The 2,500-nt window shown below is 34.0% G+C and overlaps 1 protein-coding gene across 1 annotated transcript in view; it reads right to left on the bottom strand.

The window, feature by feature from the left end:
* The window catches only part of LOC106878832 (integrator complex subunit 13), a 596,471-nt gene that overhangs the window by 247,085 nt on the left and 346,886 nt on the right, over positions 1–2,500 (bottom strand). Inside the window, exon 6 of the mRNA XM_052976283.1 lies at positions 2,319–2,447. Coding sequence (XP_052832243.1) covers positions 2,319–2,447 — 129 coding nt within the window. The remainder of the gene's footprint in view (positions 1–2,318; positions 2,448–2,500) is intronic.

Raw genomic sequence — 2,500 nt, 5'->3', positions numbered from 1 at the left:
CAATCTTCTTTTTGAGATGAACAGAGGGTTAACATATGAAGTGCTGGTTGACTGCACACATAAGGCTTGGTGGCAGGCAGAGAGTAAAAGAAAACTACACATGTATCCACAGAGAGAAAGAAACAGAGACAAAGGAGGAGAGGGAAGAGGAGTAAATGACAGAGTAGTTGTGGAAGGAGTTATACAAATGAGAGACTTGTTTTTATTTAGCCCTTTTGTTACTATATTTCTAGTCAAAATACACCTCTTATGTATTTTAATTAAATTGTAAATCAATCATTAATTTAGACTTTTCATAAAACACCTCTTTTTCATCTTTATCAACATATTAATGTGATTTTTGGAATACAGTTTAGCAAAAGGTTCGTAACCAAATCTATCATATAATTTGTCTCAAAGTGAATTAAAAATACGTGGAAACAGAGGTATATTCAACAAAATATAAAATCATTTTAATTCTGTTTAAACATCACCATAGAAAATGAGTTATTAGCTAATATTCAATCGAGAAGACAACAAAATTTTAATATAGAAGAATTGTGCAAATTACTGGATTATCTATCAATTGAAATTAATGCAGAATAAGACAAGGTACTGCAAAGGTAAAACAGAATGAAATACTGGAATATAATCTTTGAAGAAAACTAAAAAACGAAATACACACCCAATTAAGGAAATGAAATAAACTCACACACGTACATAAATGTATAGAAACATATATAATAATGATTCACAGTAAAAATTAATTAAAATATGTTACACACACCTTACAGGTAAATTAAAATTATAGGTAAATAAGAAATAAAAGCAAGGTAAATTTGAAAAAATCTATTTATAAATCAAATTGCATATAATAAACACACACACACACATATACACATGCACGCATGCATGTACATACACCATTCTTAAATCGCTCAGATATCTCCTAAGCAGGTGGGAAATCAGAAACTATCTTTTTACCCTTTTTGTTTATGTTCTGTGTAACAATTGATTCCTGCAGTAATCACTTCAAAGGAAACAGTAAAAAAAAAATAATAATCTAATGATTTTTGTTTCATTAGAAAGACTGTGGTTAGAACTAATCGTTTCCTGAAGATAACAAAGAAAAACAGTTTCAAATTCTTACTACATTCAGGTACAAATTCATCTGATTTTTATTGCTATTGTAATTGTTGTCAGAATCATTTCACCTTCGGAAATAGAACTATCCAATTCATAATCACACACCTGGTTTTTATGTTCAGTGTATATTTTACTAGATTTTTCTATTTCTGATCAAAAATTCTTTCACTTCCAAACCACTGCTAGACAACATGAAACTGGTATCCATTTTTATGTCCACAGTGAAAAATTTCAGAAAAGCAAAGCATCAAAATATGACAGAAAATCTCCATAAATTCACAGAATTCAGAGATCATGCAAAATAATGTTCAACGGTGTAACTCAATTGTTTACTTAATAAAATCATGTATCTTTGCAAATGTACAAATGAAATTTTGCACTGAAATTCGCATTTAAATATGAAGAGGTCATTTTGAGTGCCTTTGAGAGATTTTGTAACATGAGCCAGAAAACTTTGGGCAGGTCAGTAAGAGAAGGGTGAAACACTATTAATTGGGGCTTACAGCATGGGTCAGCAAACAAAGGAAGGATTGAAAGGTTTCATGCCCATGTCCCAAAACAAAAAAATCACCCCAGATCCTAAATGCAAAGTTGAACCTATAATTACCTGCTTCAATACACTAACAACTTTTTTTCCCTGAATATGCACATGCATGACTGTGTGGTAGGAAGTTTGCCCCTCATCCACATGGTTCCAAGTTCAGTCCCACTGGGTGGCAACTTGGGCAAGTATCTTTTACTTTAGCCTCAGGTTGGTCACAGCCTCACGAGTGGATTTGGCAGATAGAAACTGAAAGAAGCTTGTCATGTGTGTGTGTGTGTGTGTGTGTGTTTGTTTGTGTCTGTTTGCCCCTCACCACCACCACTTGACAACTGGTGTTGGTGTGTTTACATCCTAGTAACTTAGCAATTCAGCAAAGGAGACTGACGGAATAAGTACCAGGCTTAAAGAAAAATAAGTACTGGGGTTAATTCATTTGACTAAAACTTCTTCAAGACAGTGCTCCAGCATGGCCAGAGTCCAATGAATGAAACAAGTAAAAGATAAAAGATAGTCAATGTTGAAATCAGGATTTGTCTAATATGTCAGTGCGTCTTTTAAACCATCAAATACAGACAATTAAATTCTATCCCTTCTCTCTCTCTCTCTCTCTCTCTCTCTCTCTCCATCTATCTATCTCTGTCTCTCTTACCTTCATTGGAATTCCTGTTACGGTGGTTGAAGACAAGTTGTAGTACTGCTGAACCAATGCTGCGAGTTTGTTGTACAGGATACGACCGGCCTGGGTCACGTGAACCTCCACCGATAGTTGTGGAGACACCTGCAAGATACACATATATGTATTATTTATTATGTGAATGTGTATGTGTGTGT

Source organism: Octopus bimaculoides, chromosome 24 (genome assembly GCF_001194135.2).
Source record: "Octopus bimaculoides isolate UCB-OBI-ISO-001 chromosome 24, ASM119413v2, whole genome shotgun sequence".
Classification (NCBI taxonomy): Eukaryota; Metazoa; Mollusca; class Cephalopoda; order Octopoda; family Octopodidae; genus Octopus; species Octopus bimaculoides.
Note: the sequence above shows the minus strand (reverse complement) of the source record. Positions and strands in the feature narration are given on the sequence as shown.